The following is a 20,015-nucleotide window of genomic DNA, read 5'->3' as shown; positions in this document are numbered from 1 at the left end:
GATAAATAGATAGATAAATAGATAGATAGATGATAGGTAGACAGACAGACAGACGATAGATAGATGATAGAGAGAGAGAGAGAAATAGATAGATAGATAGATAGATAGACAGACAGACAGACAGACAGACAGACAGACAGACAGACAGACAGACAGATGATAGATAGATGATAGAGAGAGAGAGAGAGAAATAGATAGATAGATAGATAGATAGATAGATAGATAGATAGATAGATAGATAGATAGATAGATAGACAGACAGACAGATAGATGAGAGATAGATGAGAGAGAGAGAGAGAGGTGATCCCATAAATCACAGGATGCTGTGACCATCCAAGATTTGCCAAATGACGGTAGCTGGGAGTGGCAGAACTTCTGCCATAAGTTGGCATGGTGACAATTGCTTAGTGGTGGAGTTTTAGTCCCAATTACTCTTGTTAAGTGAGGACTACCTGCAATGATCCCTCTAACATTAGAAAATGGTGTGCGGCAGTTGGAAATTGTTGCGCACTGTTCTTTAGTCATGTGTGCATGCAGTCGTGCAGCCTCTGATATTAGAAATTGGTGCACGGCAGTTGGAAACTGCTGCACGCCATTCTGTTGTTACATGCGCAGTCGCACACCCGCACAGCTTAGAGGCAACATTGACTACCTGTACACCCAATAAACTATAAACTGCTTGATATGTTACCCTCTAAAACAACAAAATAGAAATAAAACAGTGTAACAGTGAGCAATGACAACACCAAATATTCACTTTAAAACTTACTTTTGTACACACAGGAGCACAGTCCTTACAACTTTTATGCACAATTGCATTGCAATCTGCAAGGAAGCAAGAAAAGGTTCTCTCAATTGCAATCTCAGTTTTAAAATGAACAACTTTCATTTAAAATGTTCCACTTTCATTTAAATCCTTGTCTTAATGTTTTCCAGCTGGGATGACTGGTTCCTTCAAAAGGGTTGGAAAAGTTACATAAATCGGCAAAGACCCAGCTAATTTTCACTGAAAGTACAGTATGTCTTAGATCTTAAGCCAAAACCGCAAATCATACAGAACAGGAGGTTGCCACCAAGAAAATAACACCATCTACGTTTATATTATGAGAATCAATTATTCTCAAGCATTACCCTGAGAATCAAATTAGATGAAATTTAATGATCAATTGATTTCAATTTGTTATAGCCGCCCAACTCAACAGCCTAGGTGGCTTACAATTTTTTAAAAAATAAACCTATTGAAAACATAAACTCTGACACCTTAGACTAAAACAGTGCAACCTGATAAGGACCATACAAATAAATTAATCCCAGCCAGGGACCAAAGCCAAGTCTTAAGGGCTTTCCAAAACTCCTGGCAAGATGCCACCAGCCATATCTCAGGCGGGAATGGGACAACTTGCTGTGGCCAACTCACCATGACCAACTCAACATGGCCAACCAACCATCCAACCGATCACGGCCAACTCACTGTGGGTCAACTCACTCTGGGATAATGTAACAATTCTATTTAATTTAAAATAAATAAAAAATATTTTGATTTTTACCATTCACATTTTATTCTGTTCCTGTTTTTACATAATTTCTTTAATGATTCTGCTCTACCATTTCTTTGATATTAGTGTAATTCGTGCCCTGCAGCAAGTTGACCTGTAGAGATATGGCCATAGCAAGTTGTCCAGCAGTGGCTGTGGCAAGTTAGCCATGATGAGTTGGCTGTGACAAGTTGGTCATAGCAAGTTGGCTGTGGCGAACTGTCATCGACTCGGTGTAGTCGCCCAATAGCAGCCCATGCAGCTAATAGCGGATCCCGTTCGAGAGGAGACCGAGTGGGTAATGTGCCAGCAGCCTGTGCAGATGGACCCGAGTCAGACAGTGGGGAGGATGGCAAGGACTTGGTGCCAGAGGTAGAGGTTCAGCCAGGCCCTTCAGAACCTCCAGCACCTCATAGCAGTAATGAGGAAGAAGAGACTCCGCCTCTTCTTGATGCAAGAGCCCGCAAAGCTGCCAAGAGACAGGAATGGTTACTCCAGAGAACATCTCCTCAGAAATAAGACTGGGGACTAATTGGCCACTCCCCTAGTCTGCTTAAGAACAGTAGAGGCAGCTGAAAGGCTGCAGGAAACAACAGTCTAGAGTGGTATATCTGTCTTGCGTGTCTTGTGAATCCCTATTTCTCTGCTTCGGATTTCTTACCGTGGAAGACTCCTGGGCATTTTTCAAGCCTTTGGAAACAACATGAGAACTAATTGCATTGCTTTGAGTTAAGACTTTGCTGAACTTACACCAGCTGCTAAGGAAGATTAGCACTTTTTGCAAGAAAGGATTGCTTTTTGATTAGGGTATGTGTCTCCATTGCTAAGGCGGTTATTAGCCGTGGTTCATGGATTAATTTAAGTTTGTTCAAACAATGTGTTTTGATACGTTCATCACTGTGGGCAGAACACTTGGGTAGGGGCTATGACAGAGAAGACATGTTTCCCTTAGTCCCACAGTATTTGATAAAGGGGAATTGGAATGTATCCACTCTGCCCGAACATACTAGGTAGACAGAAACAATTGGAGAAAGACAATCCCTCAGATATGTCATGAAACAGGTCTGTTTTCATTCACATCAGCCCCAACTATGCTCAGACTGAGTGATCCATGGTTGAGAAGGCAGAGAAGCATGAATGAACTACATCAAGCTATTTTTCTTCCAGTCTCTGGGCTCATTTAATGTATTGGAACTAATCAGGAGGAATAAAAGTACTGTAAATGCAGGCTTAAGCCAGAGGAAGGGTTGGGGATGGAACTGATTTTCTTGAGTGTCTTTCACAAGTGTCCACCTTATAATTTCTAAACAGATCTCTCTAGCTTTATTTTGTGGAATAACTAAAAGAAAACATTTACAACTCTTAAGTTTCCTTTGGAGATACAGTGTTCCCTCGATTTTCGCAAGGGATGTGTTCCGAGACCATCCGCGAAATTCGAATTTCCGCGAAGTAGAGATGCGGAAGTAAATACACCAATTTTGGCTATGAACAGTATCACAAGCCATCCCTTAACACTTTAAACCCCTAAATTACAATTTCTCATTCCCTTAGCAACCATTTAGATTATTACTAACCATGTTTATTTATTAAAGTTTATTAAAGAAAATATTTATTAAAGGCGGACAAAAGTTTGGCGATGACATATGACGTCATCGGGTGGGGCAAACCGTGGTATAGGGAAAAACCCGCAAAGTATTTTTTAATTAATATTTTTGAAAAACCGTGGTATAGACTTTTCGCGAAGTTTGAACCCGCGAAAATCGAGGGAACGCTGTATATATATAGATTAAATTGATTTAAGGAAACATCAAATACAAAACTATGTAAACCCAGCAACTATTCAAAGCAGAGGTAACATTAAATGTTTAATATGTTAATTTGTTAATATGGCTTTATTATGTTGGTCACGCCTAATTAAGAAATCACTATAGCTTGTGGCGTAATAATATTATGGGTTTGTGGAAGGAGTTTCAAATTCAGGCTCTAACAGCTCAGAACTAGAATATTCTTTCTAAAGACACAACAAACTGCTGGTAGTCAATGTAAAGATAATAAAGTCTCCAATGAGCCTATGGATCAGTAGTGGGCTACAAGCCGGAACGCTAAATTGCGCTCGCCACCGCAGCTCGTAGGTTCTTGTGGGACCAGGGCGATTTTGCTGCTGCACCTGTGGAGGAAGCAAAATCATGCACGGAGCTGCAGGTGCGCCCGTGTTTCAACATGCGTGGAAGCAAAAAAAAGCTCACCGAAACACGGGCGCACCTGCTGTTCCGTGCGCGATTTTGCTTCTTCCATAGGTGTAGCAGCGAAATCACGCTGGTCCCGCAAGAACTTATGAACCGCGACGGCAAGCGCAATTTAGCATTCCAGTTCGTAGCCCACCGCTGCTACCGTGTTTCCCCGAAAATAAGACACTGTCTTATATTAATTTTTGCTCCAAAAGTTGTGCTATGTCTTATTTTCGGGGGGTGCCTTATATTTCTCAAATAAGACAAATTCACAGGCAGAAAAGCTGACACCCCCAAAGAAAGTGTACCGTACGGTACACTGATTACGGTACGCTACCTGTCAGTATGGCACCCACACACACGACAGTACTTATATGGTACAACAGTATACTCCCGCTATTGCAGCTTCTGACTACCAGAGGAACTACAGTCTACGCACTGTAGTGGAGACTGTAATGGCGGTGAGACAGCAGCAGACTGTGTCTTCTGTACTGAACGGTACAAAGCGATGGAAGGGGCCAGCAGGGGATGTCACATTATTACGGTACCACTATGAACAGCTTTGAATGGTACCGTATGTTTTTCCCCAGTACCGTATTTTTGGGGGGTGCCTTATATTAGCAAATTCTGCAAAACCTCTGACATGCCTTACTTTTGGGGTACGTTTTATTTTCGGGGAAACAGGGTATGGATGAATCTTGAGATTTAGTACCTATGATACAAACACTATATCATGAACTAAACAAATTATTCTCAGATCAAGAAATAGAATTGAATCTATATTTACTCATGTTTTGATCGTACAAGGGAGTTAAGTAAGTTGTGGTTTTGGGTCTATGATCTTTTCTACCTAGGACTAAGTTTGGAACCAATCTACAAACACAAGCAACTTTCTACAATAGAGTTGGGGAAAGCAACTTCTATGAACACAAAGTATAGTTACTTACAAGAACACTGTAATGATTCTTTCCCCAAGAGTGGTTTCTCACATGTGAAACATGGCATTACTCCAGCATACGATCCAGAAACAAAGTGGTGTCTGTTTGCTTTCTCTTTTTCTTTGGCATCTTTGTTTTTTGCCTTGATAACCAAAATGGAAATTAAAAAATAAATACAAATTTAGTTTGCAGAGTGATACAGCATCATTATCTCCAGAAACAATGAACTACCCTACTCAAAAGAAGCAATGAATAACCTTTTCATTCCAGCCTCCATTTTGTAGAATATTCCATAGAAATCATATTCTTCCATGTTTATATAAACCAGAGTAGAATAATCTCATGCAAATAACATTTGGTTCTAAAGCACCAGATTAGAAACAAGGCAATTCTGAATTGTAGTCCCTGCCTTAGGCATGAAAGCCAGTCATACTCTCTCAGCCCAGCTCACAAGGTTGTGGTGGGGGGAAAAGAAAAGACAAGGAAGAAGTAAGGTTGCCACCATGGCTTGTTTTTAAAAATAATAAAGGCAGTATAATCTAAATAAAACAAAACAAAACAAATAATAATCTTTACTTTTGGAAATGCAGAAGATTGTAACAAAAGGGAAACAAAAGTGGATAATCACTATACATGAAGTCAGCATTTTCTGAAGGTTATATCGTTCAGGGATATATGGACCATCTTAAAATAATTGCAATGCCGGCTGGCAGGCCCTGGGGAAGGGCCTTCTCTGTGGTGGCTCCGACCCTCTGGAACAAGCGACAAACCCCCCCCCCCTTGAGGTTTGCACTGCCTCCACTCTCACGGCCTTCTGGAAGGCTTTAAAAATTCACCTGTGCTGGCAGGCCTGGGGCCGTTGAGTTTTAACATTTGTTCCAGCTGTTACTTTTTGATTGGGGCATGAATGAACTTTTTGATTAGGGCATGAATTAGTGTGAGTGTGTATGTATGGTTTTAAATGGGTTTTAGATTCATTGTGTTTTTACATTATTTAATATTGGACTTTGTACAGTACTTGATTTGGGGTTTTTATATTTTGTACCTTTATATGTTGTAAGCTGGAGGGAAAAGGGGGGGGGGAAGTCCAAACAAATAAACAAACAAACAAACAAACAAATAAAAATAATTCTGAGTATCTTCATATCCGCATGATTACATAGAACTATGTATGGCACTTTTTCCAAAGTGTTTGCAAAAATCACAATGGAATCAAAATAGCAGCAGATTGGAAAAATATTGACATAAAACAATTTTTAAAAATGTTTCCAAACTGTCCCAAAATCAGAAGGGAAATATTTAGCACAAATCCCCCCCCCCAAAAAAAGAAAAACCTTCTCTGATTTTGCTGCTTTTATCAAATTATGTCCCTTTTCCCCTTTATGTATGTCGCCTAAGATTTTCAGACAACTAAATGATAAATCCCAAATAAACATAGACAATATCATCCTTTCACTGAGGGTCACTGGTTCACTTGTGGGTTTTTAAAAAATCTCTTGCAACTGGAAAATGTTTTCTATCTGTTATGTCCAAAGAAATATGTCCCACTGTTAACTTATAAAATATTCATAAGAATTGTATTTTAGTATTCATCTTTTAGTTGCAAGCACAATTTAACATTTATAATATTTAAGATTTTTTTTTCTTTTGTTTTGGTAGGGTGTTTCTCCCCCTCTGCCAATAGTGCATTGATCACAAATTACCTTAGACTTATTTCGTGTACTGGCCATTCTATTCATTAGAAAACTGAATGTTCGGCTAACTTTATATTTTTCAGATTCTGATTTTGTTGGTATTATGTACTTATCCCATTCTTCTTCTTGAATCCTAAAAATACAGCAGGAAATATCTTAACATCTTACAAAGCAAAAAGGCATAATTAATAAAACATTAGAAATCATAAGATACAAAAAATAAATATCTTATTTAAATATGGAACAATTTCAGTATATATTTCTGCATTTTATCCACCTGTCATCACAAGTTAATTTCAAGTAGCAAATCTGATTGATGCTGAAATTCTTACTTTTCAAGTAAACAGCATCTATTTGGCAATTATTACCAATGACCATATATAGATATATGTATATATAATATGCATATACATATACATACACATACATACATACCTACATACATACATATCTACATTACATATTTGTAATTTATTTTCATTATCAGCAAAAATATGTTACACTTATAGATTATAGTTTTTGGCTATAAAAAGTTTATCTGCCTTGGAATATGGCCCCTAGTGAGGCTGAGAGACCAAAAGGGAGCTGTATGCTCCTCCCATATACTCAACAAAAATCACACATAACCCTTCCCTGGTACAAGCTGATACAGGAGGCAAGCTTTAGCCTAGAGGCTTACATGTCAGCGGCCGAGGTTCAAATCCCAGTAAAGGTATGTCTACCTGATGAAGGCAAATAAGCTTGAAATAGATCTATAGTAATGTCTCTTCCTTTTCATTATCAGCAAAAATATGTTACACACACACACATACATCAATACACTTAAAACATACCCTTTTTCTGATTGTTCCTGCAAGCTGAATGCATGTAATTCTATAAAAAAACATTTTAAATAATTATATTTTAGCAATAATTGTTGATAGAATAAGATTTCCATTTAAAATTTCATTTGTATTCATTCCATTTGAAAATTACTATTGTATACCAATATCCATGAAGTAGTAGTAGTAATAATAATAATGAAAGTTGGAAAATTATGGCATAAACTTACTGTTTATGTTTTCCCAATGATTACAGACACATCAGGTGCCATATCGAAAAACTAGGACAGACTTAGAAAATACACATAACGACAGACTTTCCCTCTTTCAATTACAAAAGGTCACAGTTTGAATGCACACATCTATATATCACAACATCCTAGAACTGGCAGCTGTAATTTCACGCTGTGTATATTATATTAATAAATTGCAGAAGACAAATTATATCCTGCAACAACACCTTTAATATTATTAAATAACATCTACCTAGCCCATGATCTCAAGGACTCGATAGATGGGCAAAAATACCAAATCCTGGATGACTTTGTGACCAATCATAATAATATCAATAACCATCTTTAGCCACAGAAATTAGTTTTCTCTTTCTAGGCTAACCTAGCACATTACTATTGTGGGGAAAATTGGGACCATTGGGACCGTGATGGCGAACCAATGGCACATGTTGCCATATCTTTGGGCACACAAGCCATTGCCCTAGATCAGCTCCAGCATGCATGTGTGCGCCAGCCAGCTGATTTTCGGCTAGCCACATCTACATTGCCCCTCCCCTCTTAGGAGCCTCCACATGGCCCGTTTTTTATGCCAGGTAAGTACAGGGCTGACACTGAGGCTCTGGGAGGGCATTTGTGGCCTCTGGAGATCTTCCAGGGGAGCAAGTGAGGCCATTTTCACCATCCCCAGGATCAAAGAAAGCCTCTGGAGCCTGGGGATGGTGAAAAACTGACCCACTGGAAGTCGGGAAACAGACAGTTTCTGGCCTCCAGAGACTTCAAGGAGGACTGTTCGGGGATGCGTGTGTGTGTGTGTGTGTGTTGTGCATGCATCCGTGGGGGCGGGGCAGCACAAGGGGAGTTGTGCACACATGTGCAAGGGGGGCATTCAATAATGGGTGTGGGCATGCACATGCTTTTGGCACCCGAGGGAAAAATGTTCGCCATCACTGATCTCTGCTGTATTTGCTCCTGAACAAAAATAACCATATAAATTTAATAAGCAAATATTCTTCCTTTTCCAAAACCTCAATAAGAAACTCCCCAACTCTGAACACCTTCAAGAGGAGATTGGACTTCCATTTGGCTGGGGTGCTGTAGGGTTTCCTGCTCAGGCAGGGGGTTGGACTCGATGACCTAACGGTCCCTTTCAACTCTATTAATAAAATAAAATAAAAATAAAAAATAAAATAAAAACTGTGTAACTAAACTGTACAAAAATGCAAGATGCGCATTATAGAGAGAAAATGTATTGCATCTGTTCATCCTGCACATATTCACACATCCATAGTTAGCTATAAACTTGATTTTTATAAAGGTGGGATACGTGTGAGTAATTTGAATCTTGCAACTTATAAAAAAGATTTCCTCTTATATGAAAAGTATACTTAAACATACTTAAGACCCTACTCTAAATCTAATTTGAGGCTGAATAAACCATGAGAACATGCTCTAAAAATATAAGAATATTAAAATATCAATGCTCACCATCATTTGAATCACATTGAATAAATTCCTGAGCACACTGTGGTTTGCCTAATAAGACTTTGGGTGAAGTATAAGAATATGAACGAGAACGAACTCCCGAAAGTAGAGATTCCTAAACATATAAAACAAACAGCATATTTTGAAATTTTTCTCTCTCTTTCTTAATTTTTACAAAAGTTTTAATTGCAAAACTGGATGAAAATTGTCTCTAATGGAAAATTCCTTTTATTAATCTTTATTGGTAAATTCCAAATGTTTTTTTAAAAAAATATAATATGGCATTTTGGGGGAAATGTAAGTGTAAATAAGTTCTCTTATCAATTAACTGTTATTAATTTTATGGGATTATAACGACGATACCTTGGACTGTAAACTGCTGGATAAAGGAAGAGACTCCGCTCTGTTCATGCTGCCATCCAATCTAGCGGTGGGCTCTGAAGAATTTAACCTCTCCCTATCACTAGGCAAAATCACAGAAGAATTGTAGGATACCGAAGAATAACAGTTATGGGATCTTTCATCTCCATTGTCAACATCCAAGTCATCAAGACTGGAACTGGAAGCAAAGGAACACAAACATACAATAATTTACTAGAGTAGCTTACAGTAGTTATTTATTTATTATTTATTTCTTGGATTTGTATACCGCCCCTCTCCGCAGACTCAGGGCGGCTAACAACAATAATAAAAACAGCATGTCACAATCCAATACTAAAACAACTAAAAAACCCTTAGTATAAAACCAAACATACATACAAACATACCATGCATAAAACTGTAAAGGCCTGGGGGAAAGAATATCTCAGTTATACACAATAAATGGAGTCATTCGCTCTACCTAACCTTTAAAGTAGCTGGGGGGAAAAGGGAAATATTTCCCTGAATGTCAAAATATAACCATTTTGGTGAAAAATCAACAATATATCAGCAAACACATCACAGAGCTCACATTTACTGTGGTAGCATGAATTCAGAAATGGAAAAAACATTTGACGGGAAATTTTAAATATGTTTCTCTGAGTAGGGAAGAGAAGGAATGAAGGGATAACATTCTGTAAAAGTTATTATTGATCACTTTTGCTTAATTACGTTTTCAGAAAGCAGATAAAAGAATTTTGGAACCGACATGATGCGCTTTTGCAGAAGAGATACATAAATCTCTGCGGGTGGCGCAGCAGGTAAAGTGCTGTACTGCAGGCCACTGAAGCTGACTGTAGATCTGTAGGTCAGCGGTTCAAATCTCATCATCGGCTCAAGGTTGACTCAGCCTTCTATCCTTCCGAGGTGGGTAAAATGAGAACCCGGATTGTGGGGGCAATATGCTGGCTCTGTTAAAAAGTGCTATTGCTAACATGTTGTAAGCCACCCTGAGTCTAAGGAGAAGGGTGGCATAAAAAAAATTGACTAAATAAATAATAAATAAAATAAAAGTTTTAGAACCCAATCCAACACATTCCTTTCCAAACCCATGCAACCCATATTTATTTTATAGGACAAACACACATATGAAAGGAGTTACTGTTTTTATAACAATGCAATCAAATGTTATCACACACCTTCGTTTTTTAATAAAGGGATAACGATGATTCCGTATATTACTAAAATAATGTGTCTTCTTTAATGGCATGTAAGAACCTGAAGTATCCAAGCTAGGTATCATGAATGATGATAGATTTTTATTGCTTGAAATATTTTCCAATACTTCTGGATCTTTACTTGAATCTGTGTTAGTTTCAGAAGTACTCTGGCTGTTATTAATGTATTTGACACCAGCATCTTCCAACTAAAGTATGGAAATAAAATGATTAATGTTAAGTACAAAACAATGCAAAATAATATAAAACTAAATTCAGTTGTTAGAACCATCAAGAGATATTAATATCCCAACAGAAAAAATTCAGTGGGATCAGGAACCTCGTGATGGCAGAATATACTCTCAGTGTTATGCTCCAAGAATTCATCCAATATATATAATGATATTATCAGATATCAAAAAGAAATAAAAGGAATAAAAGTGCAGGAAGGAAGAATAGAGTAGAGTAGAGTAGAGTAGAGTAGAGTAGAGTAGAGTAGAGTAGAGTAGAGTAGAGTAGAGTAGAGTAGAGTAGAGTAGAGTAGAGTAGAGTAGAGTAGAGTAGAGTAGAGGAGAGGAGTTAGCAAAAACTTCAGAAGAGAAGGATTTAGGGGTAGTGATTTGTGACAGTCTCAAAATGGGTGAGCAGTGTGGTCGGACGGTAGGAAAAGCAAGTAGGATGCTTGGCTGCATAGCTAGAGGTATAACAAGCATGAAGATGGAGATTGTGATCCTCTTATATAGAGCGCTGGTGAGACCACATTTGGAATACTGTGTTCAGTTCTGGAGACCTCACCTACAAAAAGATATTGACAAAATTGAACGGGTCCAAAGATGGGCTACAAGAATGGTGGAAGGTCTTAAGCATAAAACATATCAGGAAAGATTTAATGAACTCAATCTGTATAGTCTGGAGGACAGAAGGAAAAGGGGGGACATGGTCGAAACACTTAAATATGTTAAAGGGTTAAATAAGGTTCAGGAGGGAAGTGTTTTTAATAGAAAAGTGAACACAAGAACAAGGGGACACAATCTGAAGTTAGTTGGGGGAAAGATCAAAGGCAACATGAGAAAATATTATTTTACTGAAAGAGTAGTAGATCCTTGGAACAAACTTCCAGCAGACGTGGTTGGTAAATCCACAGTAACTGAATTTAAACATGCCTGGGATAAACATATATCCATTGTAAGATAAAATACAGGAAATAGTATAAGGGCAGACTAGATGGACCATGAGGTCTTTTTCTGCCGTCAGTCTTCTATGTTTCTAGAGTAGAGTAGAGTAGAGTAGAGTAGAGTAGAATAGAATAGAAATTGTGATCCAGAAACATCTGGAGTAATAAATCTGGCCTAGGAGACTTGGGGGCATACATGCATAAAATACACATAAAAGAGGTAAGAGAGAACAGTGTAAGCATTTTAGTCCAGAAGTTTTTTTTTAAGTATCAATACCATACAAGCTGGAAAAAAATCAGTGTTCACAAACTGTTGTGTGTTATGAAAAGCTCTTCTAAAATTAGTGGGACTTCAGCAGGTAATTTTTGGCCAACCCATTTTGATTGGTGTGGTGTGCGGGTGTATGTTAACACGCTTAGGTTATTAATGATAAACATTTTCCTTATGGTTTCCTCTTGAAATAAAATAAACAAATACTAATTGTGCAATTCATTACTTGATATAATCACATACAGTACTTTCAATAGCCATAGGTAATTAATCTCAATATACACCTGTCAGTCTTACCTGATCTACTACCATGCGGTTTGCATATACTTCATCATTTCCATTTAACAAAGCAGAAAGTTTGGCTGCAGCAAAGAAGGTGGAAGGATTTGGTCTTCTCCTGTAAGCTTCAAATGGGGAATATTGCTGAGCTGGAATAAAACAATATGACAATTTATTTTTTGCATGGTAATTCAGAAGAAAAGTATAATTGAAAACTGGGAAATTAAATAAAGAAAATGAATTATTCCTAGAATTGGCTATGTATAGAGTTTAAAACAGTGATGGGCAACTTACAGCCATTCTTAATTATAGTTTGTAGCCATCTAACATTGGCAGACAACTATTGTATATTTTATTTATTTATTTATTGATTGATTGATTGATTGATTGAATTTATTTATTTATTTGTTTGTTTGTTTGTTTGTTTGTTCTTTCGTTCGATTTCTAGGCTTCCCTTCTCCTGAGACTCAGGGCGGCTTACAATATATTAATACAAAACAATGGAAGAAATCAAAAGTAAACAAAACAACACTATAAAACATCCCTTAGCTTAAAACATCTCACAGGCAGCCCACCTCATACAACTCTGTCATATCTCCAACAGTCATACCATAATGAGGGCTGGCACAAAGCAACCAAGTTCAACAACCCCATACCTGCCAGCAGAAATTTTATTTTAAGCTCTTCCAGAAGGCCAGGAGAGTGGGAATAGTAAGGATCTCCAGGGGGAGTTGATTCCAGAGGGCAGGGGAAACCACAGAGAAGGCCCTTCCTGTACGGCCCGCCAGCTGGCACTGTCTGGCTGACAGGACCTGGAGAAGGCCAACCCTGTGGGCCCTAACTGGCCAATGGGATGAATTTGTCACCTATTTCATATCAAAAGGACTCTGGGTGGCTATAAGTCTTGAAAGAGTAAAATCATAGTTAGAAATAAACTGAACTATCCACTTTGTAGCTCTTAGCTAGCCAATGGTCACCAAAGTAATGCTCATTTGCCCTATCTTTTTAGCTCCAACTTTTCTAATAAGAATTAACTAGTACAAATAATAGCATTGAAAGGTTCCTTATCTCAATCACGTAAGAGGAAGGCTGCCATTATAATTGCACTCAATGAATCTATCAATATGGGCATAATAAAGCAGTATTTCCCACATAATCCCATATCTGGGTCTACTAGTTCTGGGATAGAGGGAGGATTACATGATTTTAATATTTTTTTTAAAAGATCAAATGAGATTTTTAAAAACAGGAAGAATCTGAACAGCTGGGGTTTTTTTGCAAACTAAAGGAGTTCCCCAAGACCTGCAAGTTCTGATTCTGGTGAACCTACTCTGCTCTCTTATCAGTGCCACACAATGTTTTTGCTGGACTAGGATTGTTTCCAGGATATGCTTTGAATTTTGGTTAGCTGCTTCTCCTTGAACTCGGCTCTTCCACATTCTCTGCACGACCCACTGCAATTATGCCAAGTTGTGAAGAATTTTCAATAATGCAACAGGTGTCTCAGCTGCTTATTATTTTTTAATGTTTCTGCTATAACATTTCAAAATGGGCTTGGAGACAGCAGGTAGAATCATTTGAGAGAGAAAGAAAAGGAAGCAAAATATTAAGCACTGAAATCTCATTGCCTGCCAACACATTTGTTTCCTCATAGTTTATTCATTCAGGATAGAATCTGCCCAAATAAACAAGGAGCTCTCCGAACTGAATAATGAAAACATTGTTTTATTGTAGCAGAAATTAGAGGTTATCAACTAGGCAATAGTATTAAATAAATGAAATCAAGCCTAGGATTGAAAGACAGAAGGATTAATTCTTTCCCCGAAGTTCTTTCCTGAAAGGGTGTAAATACTCCTAATTTCTATTAGGAGAACCTGCATAGCTGTACCCATCTCTCTCATCTCTTTTAATCCTACTGCATGACACAGGCCCTTATTAACACTGACCATTGAGAAGTTTGTGAATAACTTTATGAAATTGTTTAGGATTACAGTGTTCCCTCAATTTTCGCGGGTTCGAACTTCGCGAATAGCCTATACCACGATTTTTTAAAAAATATTAATTTAAAAATACTTCGCAGTTTTTTTTTCTATACCATGGTTTTTTTTCCCCTGATGACATCATACGCCATCGCCAAACTAATAATTTTTCCAAATAAATAACAAAAAAAAATAATTATTGTTAATAAATAACTATGTTTATAAATATCAGGATCACGAAGTGTCTTATTCAATGGTGAGTACCAGTAATAATGGTGAGTAAATTATTGTTAAGGGAATGGGAAATGGTAATTTAGGGGTTTAAAGTGTTAAGGGAAGGCTTGGGATACTATCCATAGCCAAAAATTGTGTATTTACTTCCACATCTCTACTTTGCGGAAATTCGACTTTCGCGGGCACTCTCGGAATGCATCCCCTGCGAAAATTGAGGGAACACTGTATATGCATAATATATGCACATGCACACACACACTATAGAGCATTGTGCACCGTAACAACTAGACACAAGAACAGTTTTTTCCCAAACATCATCACTCTGCTAAATAGATAATTCCCTGAACACTGTGAAAGTATTTACTAAGTCTGCCCTACTATTAATCTTCTCATTGTTCCCATCACCCATCTCCTCCAACTATTGACTGTATGACTGTAACTTTGTTGCTTGTATCCTTACAATTTATATTGGCTGGTTCCTAATATGATTTGATTGCTTATTTGTACCCAGACTATCATTAAGTGTTGTACCTTATGATTCTTGATGAACCTATCTTTTCTTTTATGTACACTGAGAGCATGTGCACCAAGACATATTCTTTGTGTGTCCAATCATATTTGGTCTATTCTATTCTATTCTATTCTATTCTATTAGTCTAGTCTAGTTTAGTCTAAGCATACGGAAATACATACCAAAATATCTCAGAAAGACACTGCTTGGATCTGCAAATACACTACACTAATTCATTACAATATAAGAACATAAGAACATAAGAAGAGCCATGCTGAATCAGGCCAAAGCCCGTCGAGTCCAGCATTCTGCGTCACACAGTGGCCCACCAATTATACATGGGGATCTTGAGCAGAAAGAGAAGGCAAGACCCTCCCTTTTCCCTGACACCCAACAAATGGTACTCAAGGGAATCCTGCCTGTCTCAAGCAACATAGAGGCAGCACATGGACATCTGTTTCAATAACCACCGATACACTTGGCATCCATGAATCTGTCTAATCCTGCCTTGAAGCTATCAAGGCTGACAGCTGTCACGACCTCTTCTGGAAGTGAATTCCATAAACCAACGACCCTCTGGGTGAAGAAATATTTCCCTTGATTTGTCCTCACTTTCTTACCTATGAGCTTTAGGGAGTGCCCCCTTGTCCTAGTATTGTGTGATAGAGAAAACAATTTTTCTCTATCCACCTTTTCTATCCCATGCATGATTTTATACACTTCGATCAAGTCACCCCTTAAACGCCCTCTTTCAAGGCTGAAGAGACCAAGGCGTTGCAACCTGGTTTCATAAGGGAGATGCTCCATTCTTGTTGCCCCTTTTTGCACCTTTTCCAGTTCCATTATATCCTTCTTGAGGTGCGGTGACCAGAACTGTACACATATCCTATATTGTAATGAACTCAGTGCATATGAAGGCAAACACCAACTAGAGACCTGGTGGCTGTGGTTTAAGATTTTTGTGCAAATATTAATAATACTCAACTGTTATGTTTTTACCAGTCACAGATTGTGAATTGAATTGAAGTATGTTGCTTGATTATCAGCAACCTGGGCAGCTTACAAATTGCTTAAAACACTAAAAACAAGAAACTAAAAGAAGGGTAAAAGATAGCAAGATAACTGAAACAGTTAGGAGTAAAGGAAAACAGCCTATGTTGCTTAAAATAAGCTTTGGTCACCATTTCCAAAAACCTGGAAGAAGAACCAAGTACTGTATTCAAAACATCAGCAGGGTGTGGCCCATCGAGAACATATTTTTTATGTATATGTTTTGTTATGCTTTTCATTAAGTCCTAAGTAATTGAAAATTCCAAAGAATTCAGCAATCAAATGTCTATAGCAGACTCTTAGACTTTGTAACACGTTAACAGAGTGTTACAAAAGAGAAGTTCATCAGTTTTCTATTTTAATCCATTCTTTGTACGACTGTAATAGGAAAGGTATTTCAAGATTTCTAATTCACTAGACAGGAAAATTAATTACACATTGATTCCATTAGTTATTTATTTTTACTGGAACAAACAATCCAGTTTTAAAAAATGACAAAGAAATATCTATTGTGCAGAAGATAAATCACATTCCTGAAGTTCCATGCATTTTTTACAGCACAAGTATGGCGAAGTGTTAACTCATTGATTGTGGTTTATGTAGATGCTTATAAAACCAAGAAAGAGATCAAGATTTCGGTTTCCCAACCAAAAATCCAATTTCACACATGTGAAAATTGGTACTTTAAATCATTTTTAAAAGGAGTTTCAATGCTTGTATTAATTCTTGGGACATCTGGTTGTTTGCTTTTAAAATTCAAGGCCAGATGTACTTTGGTCTTCTTTAGTCCTAGTGGACAAACATTTAAATATGAGCCAGCAGCTGCCAAAAAAGCCAACACAGTTCTAGGCTGCATTAACAGAGGAATAGAATCAAAACCACGCGAAGTGTCAATACTACTTTATAAGGCCTTGGTAAGGCCACACTTGGAATACTGCATTCAGTTTTGGTCGCCACAATGCGAAAAGGATATTGAGACTCTAGAAGAAGTGCAGAGAAGAACGACAAAGATGATTAGGGGACTGGAGGCTAAAACATATGAAGAAGGGCTGCAGGAACTGGGGATGGCTAGTTTAATGAAAAGAAGGACCAGGGGAGACATGATAGCAGTATTCCAGTATCTCGGGGTTGCCACAAAGAAGAAGGAGTCAACCTATTCTCCAAAGCACCTGAGGGTAGAACAAGAAGCAATGGGTGGAAACTAAACAAGGAGAGAAGTAACTTAGAACTAAAGAGAAATTTCCTGACAGTCAGAACAGTTAATTAGAGGAACAACTTGCCTCCAAAAGTTGTGGATGCCCCAACACTGGAAGTTGTTAAGCAGATGTTGGATAACCATCTGTCTGAAGTATTGTAGGGTTTCCTGCTTAAGCAGGGGATTGGACTAGAAAACCTCCAAGGTTTCTTCCAACACTGTTGTTCTTGTTGTTGTTGTTGTTATTATTTAACAAGACAGCTATGTTTTTTAGACATTGTTGCAAGTTAGAAAGAACTATCTGTATCCTCTACAAATTCACCAACAGTAATGTGTTGAAATGGGTGAAATGTTAATTTTTTCCATGTGGGCATGGCTTATTTTGTGGGTGTGACTTGGAGGTCAGGTAGGTGTGGCTTCAACTGGGCATGGCCATGTGGGTAGGTGTTGCCAGGTTGTCATATGACTGGGTGGGTACAGCCAATTTAGCAGTCCATTTTGCCAGAGAGCAGGGGATTGGACTCGATCAGGGGTAGGCAAAGTTGGCTCTTCTATGACATTTGGACTTCAACTCCCAGAATTCCTGAGCCAATTATGCTAGCTCAGGAATTCTGGGAGTTGAAGTCCACATGTCATAGAAGAGTCAACTTTACCTATCCCTGGCCTAGATGATCTCTGTGGTCCCTTCTAGCCTTTGCTGTGCTGTTTCAAAGCATCCTCTGAAGCTGTTTCTAGTGTCAGCCAGGTTTGTGATCCTCCTTCCCTCCCTCCTTCCCTTCTTTCTCTTTCTTTCTTTCTTTCTTACTCATTCGTTCATTCATTTTGTGGTAAGCAACACCCCCCAAATAAAATATTACTCATAATAAAAGACTCACAGAAAAACAAGGAAAAATCAAGCTGATAACAAAGAACTTGCCTGAAGCTCATTCCACATTCCTGCCCAATAGAAATACTGTAAGTAATGCACAGACAGATGGAATTGTCCTTGAGAGGCAAGACCCACAGCCACTCAGTTTTGTCGATGGATTAGTTTGAACCTGTTGATGCTCATCCAGACCCTCACAAACTTCAGGCACCAGAACATCACTTCCACTGCTTCACTGAATTGACACGGGAGGAATTGTACAGCTGCGTATCATCAGCGTACTGATGAAAACTCACTCCATGCCATTGGATGATCTCACCCAGTGGTTTCATATAGATGTTAAACAGTAGGGGAGAAAGAACCGATCCCCGAGTCTGTGGAGAGGGGAGGCATACAAATCCAATAAATAATAAAAAATAATAAAAAGCCCGCAGTAGAGGGGCCTAGGAGCCAATCTCTGTCCCACCACCACAACTGACCAGAAGCAAAGAATCGCTGAAATATCACTCATGCAAGGGTCCTTCCACAAGGCTTTGCTTGCTGTGCATGCACAGAAGCCAAATCTCACGCCAACAGGCACACATGTGCCCGTGATGGCCTTGGAGGGCGCATTGGTAGCGCCAAAGATGGCAGTCTTTCACTGCATGCAATGTATGTAACACGTACTGCAAATAATTCAGATTCTCTGTTATCAACATCAAGCATCTGCATACAAAAGTACACATTTCCATTTTACCAATCAACATGCAGTATAGTAATTCAAATGGTAACATAAATACTCTCTATGTATCTATATAAAAGCAGTGATGATACCACTTATGCCTGTTTTACTCTCTGCTAAATTTTGATCCATTTGCTGTTTTAGTCTGCTTTAATTTAATTTAATATAACCCTTGAACATTTCAACCTTCCAGCACTATCAATATAAAGAAAAAAGTATTATTGATCATAATCTGCTTAAAATCTATAGAGTAGGTTGCATGCAAATCCATGTAATAAATAAATAAAAAGGCTAGTAATTCTGATCTGTCTACTGGGTCTAGAATGTAATGCCCATATGAGCTTTCAAAGGACAATTAAAAATGCTTAAATACCATTTAGTAACATTCCAGTACATTTCATAAATTTTAGACATATGTCAGAAAAGAAAATGAGTAACGATCACCTAGGAAAAAATAGCAAAGAGTTTTCAAATAGCTTCCCAGAATTTCCTCCAGCACAGTTAATGTAAGTTAATCTATAACTTAAAAGAATGAAAGCTATGAAACCAAAAAGGGAAAATATCTGCAGTATAAATTATGTTGGATAAAGTGTACAGCCTCATACCATGTAAAAATTTATGTTTGAATTTCAGGATTAAAGGGACAGATCTTCAAATGTGTGTTCCACGTGTTTTCTTTCTGTAAGGCCTAATGAGAGAAGCCAAAACTTTCTTCTGCCAATACACAGAATTTATTATTTTATTTTATTCATTTTATTTATTTATTTGTCATACAAATATAGTATTGTAATATGTTTAGCAAACTACAGTGATACCTCGTCTTACAAACCCCTTGTCATACAAACTTTTCGAGATACAAACTTGGGGTTTAAGATTTTTTTGCCTCTTCTTACAAACTATTTTCACCTTACAAACCCACTGCCGCCGCTGGGAAGCCCCGCCTCCAGACTTCTGTTGCCAGCGAAGCACCCATTTTTGCGCTGCTGGGATTCCTCTGAGGCTCCCCTCCATGGGAAACCCCACCTCCAGACTTCCATGTTTTTGTGATGCTGCAGGGGAATCCCAGCAGGGGAATCCAGCAGCGCAAAAATGGGTGCTTTGCTGGCAACGGAAGTCTGGAGGTGGGGTTTCCCAGTGAGGGGAGCCTCAGTGAAATCGCAGTATTGCAAAAACACAGAGGTCCGGAGGTGGGGATTTGTTTTTGCGATTTCACTGATGCTCCCTTCGC

General features: G+C 38.2%; 1 protein-coding gene across 6 annotated transcripts in view; it reads right to left on the bottom strand.

The window, feature by feature from the left end:
• Window positions 1-20,015, bottom strand: part of ARHGEF28 (Rho guanine nucleotide exchange factor 28) — a 193,591-nt gene that overhangs the window by 62,789 nt on the left and 110,787 nt on the right. For all 6 annotated transcript variants that reach the window (XM_070743150.1, XM_070743151.1, XM_070743154.1 and 3 more), the window contains 8 exons: window positions 12,251-12,381; window positions 10,491-10,717; window positions 9,295-9,490; window positions 8,935-9,046; window positions 7,229-7,268; window positions 6,405-6,528; window positions 4,711-4,843; window positions 770-825 (listed from right to left, as the gene is read on the bottom strand). In XM_070743150.1, coding sequence (XP_070599251.1) covers window positions 770-825; window positions 4,711-4,843; window positions 6,405-6,528; window positions 7,229-7,268; window positions 8,935-9,046; window positions 9,295-9,490; window positions 10,491-10,717; window positions 12,251-12,381 — 1,019 coding nt within the window. The remainder of the gene's footprint in view (window positions 1-769; window positions 826-4,710; window positions 4,844-6,404; window positions 6,529-7,228; window positions 7,269-8,934; window positions 9,047-9,294; window positions 9,491-10,490; window positions 10,718-12,250; window positions 12,382-20,015) is intronic.

Source organism: Erythrolamprus reginae, chromosome 2 (assembly GCF_031021105.1).
Source record: "Erythrolamprus reginae isolate rEryReg1 chromosome 2, rEryReg1.hap1, whole genome shotgun sequence".
In the NCBI taxonomy this organism is placed as follows: domain Eukaryota; kingdom Metazoa; phylum Chordata; class Lepidosauria; order Squamata; family Dipsadidae; genus Erythrolamprus; species Erythrolamprus reginae.
This window is presented reverse-complemented; position numbering and strand designations above follow the sequence as displayed.